The sequence below is a fragment of the Egretta garzetta genome, unplaced genomic scaffold, assembly GCF_000687185.1.
Source record: "Egretta garzetta isolate BGI_Z169 unplaced genomic scaffold, ASM68718v1 scaffold620, whole genome shotgun sequence".
Taxonomy (NCBI): Eukaryota; Metazoa; Chordata; class Aves; order Pelecaniformes; family Ardeidae; genus Egretta; species Egretta garzetta.
This window is the reverse complement of record NW_009258309.1, coordinates 555,348-557,581: the sequence shown is the minus strand read 5'-3', so window position 1 is coordinate 557,581 and position 2,234 is coordinate 555,348. Positions and strand designations below refer to the sequence as shown.

At 38.0% G+C, this 2,234-nt stretch overlaps 1 protein-coding gene across 4 annotated transcripts in view; it reads left to right on the top strand.

Annotated features, from left to right (window-relative positions):
- The window catches only part of TBCK (TBC1 domain containing kinase), a 113,261-nt gene that overhangs the window by 34,652 nt on the left and 76,375 nt on the right, over window positions 1-2,234 (top strand). For 3 of the 4 annotated variants that reach the window (XM_035894727.1, XM_035894711.1, XM_035894731.1), the window contains exons 10-11: window positions 519-667; window positions 1,704-1,844. In XM_035894727.1, coding sequence (XP_035750620.1) covers window positions 519-667; window positions 1,704-1,844 — 290 coding nt within the window. The remainder of the gene's footprint in view (window positions 1-518; window positions 668-1,703; window positions 1,845-2,234) is intronic. The other variant, XM_035894718.1, reaches the window with a different exon arrangement.

Here is a 2,234-nt window from a genome sequence, read left to right as displayed (position 1 = left end):
GCGGGGAATCAAATGTGCAAAACCTTGACATGGAATTTGAGTATTTTGGGGGAAACTATTCAGGCTTCACTGATTCCATGTGTGGAAGTTGGTGGTTGTTACTATAGCTCTCTTGTAGACAGAATTAGGCTGCTTTCTTCAAATCTCTTCTTTCAAAGTACATTTTCATTATGTCAGTCCACCACAATTTTCTTCTGAGAAGTGAAGTATGCTTTCGTTCTTTAATCAGGTCTTTGCATTAGCATTTTTCAATCTCTGCTTAAAGGAATTAAAGAGGAAATAATAAAACAGTTGCTATGTAAATTAAATGAAAGTGAGATCTGAACTTGGGTTGTAAACAAACTGCATGGTGTGTTACGCATCATGAATTGGAACAATTTTTGCTATTAAAATTTCTGAAATCCGATATAGTTTAACATAACTTTCTAATATTTGTTACTGGGGACACTTCTTACTGAAATGTAACATTTTTGGAGGCACTTTCCTCTTAGTGTTTTATTCTCTTTTCTTCATTCAAGGCCAACTCCAGAGGAATTACTGCATGACAGTTTGTTCAGTGAAGTATCCTCAGTATATCCTCCCTTCCTCAAACCTGCTGGTCTGTTCTCCTCTTCTCCAAGGTGTGCTAATTTAACGCTTCCTGAAGACATAAGTCAATTATGTAAAGGTAAAAGCAGGTAGTGGGATAAATGTCATTGGAGGGGGAAGGAAAATAAAATGTTTTTGTATTTTCTTTGAATACTTTGCTGGAGAGAACTATTAAATGTTACAATACTACATTCTTGTAATAACTTTTTTGATGGGCAGAGAAATGGGCAACCATGTTTTGAGGGATGTGTGCAAGTCAAAGGAGGGCATCTTGATTTTGTGCTTCAAACTCAGGGAACAAACAGTTACCATTAGTATTCAAGTCCAGCTTTGAACTATCAATATCGCCTTTTGCCTTTAGTATTTAGACATGTGCATGTACACAGTCTTTTTTCACTGAATTGTGTTATGAATTGGTAATTGGATTCTGCTGGATCATAGCACGAGATGATTTTTGGAAGTATTGGAAAACTAAATTCTTGTGGAAGAGGTCGCATTCTAGAATAAAAGACGACATTTCTAAGTTTAAAAACTACAGTATGCTGAAAATGTTACCACTGTTAAGTCCTCATTAACTTTTTCTGAAGAACTCCAAAACTTCTACATGTTTAGAAAATCTCATTATACAATTTTTGGAGACTAAGAACTTACACCTTTATACCTTAGTATGGGTATGGTATGTGAAGGGAAGATAGGTTATAACTACTCAGTATGAATCACTAGTTTCTTATTTTTACTCTTAGAGCTGTGTTGTGTTCAAAATAATGTTTGGTGTTTGGTTTTTTTTGTGGTTGTTTTTTTTTTTTTTTTTTAAGACACATGGGAAGCAAAGTCCACACTTCAATGTATTTATCTGATTGGTTCTATTGTCTGGTGCTAAGGCAAAGTGCAGAAATACTTGCTGTTTTCTGACTTCTGCCCATCTGCTCTTTCCTAAATCTTCCTAAAGGGCACTTGCAAAGGGAAGATCACTTCTCCTCTAACTTCACATTAAGATCAAGGACCTTTCAAGCATAATAAATTTTTTGTTTCAACAATATGAGTTTAGAGTGGTAGGAAGAAATACAAGCTGCCTAAAAAGCTGTAACTCATTTTTATGTGGTTTCTCCTAATAGATGAAGATAGCGATTACCTAGCAGAAAGATCAATTGAAGAGGTTTATTATCTCTGGTGTTTGGCTGGAGGAGACCTGGAGAAAGAACTTGTCAACAAGGAAATCATTCGATCAAAGCCACCTGTCTGCACACTTCCCAAGTAAGGAAGGAGAAACACTTGAAGGGAAAGAATCATAGAATCATAGAATCACTTTGGTCGGAAAAGACCTTTGAGATCATCGAGTCCAACCTTTAACCTAACCCTGCCATCCCACCACTAAACCATGTCCCTAAGCACCTCATCTATCCTTCTTTTAAATTCCTACCCAGGGAGGAGGACTCGACCACCTCCTTGGGCAGCCCATTCCAGAGCCTGACAACCATTTCAGTGAAGAAGTTTTTCCTAATGTGTAGCCTAAACCTGCCCTGGCGCAGCTTCAAACCATTCCCTCTCATCCTATCATCTGTTACCACGGAGAAGAGGCCGACCCCCACCTCACTACAGCCTCCTTTCAGGTAGTTGTAGAGGGCGATCAGGTCTCCCCTCAGCCT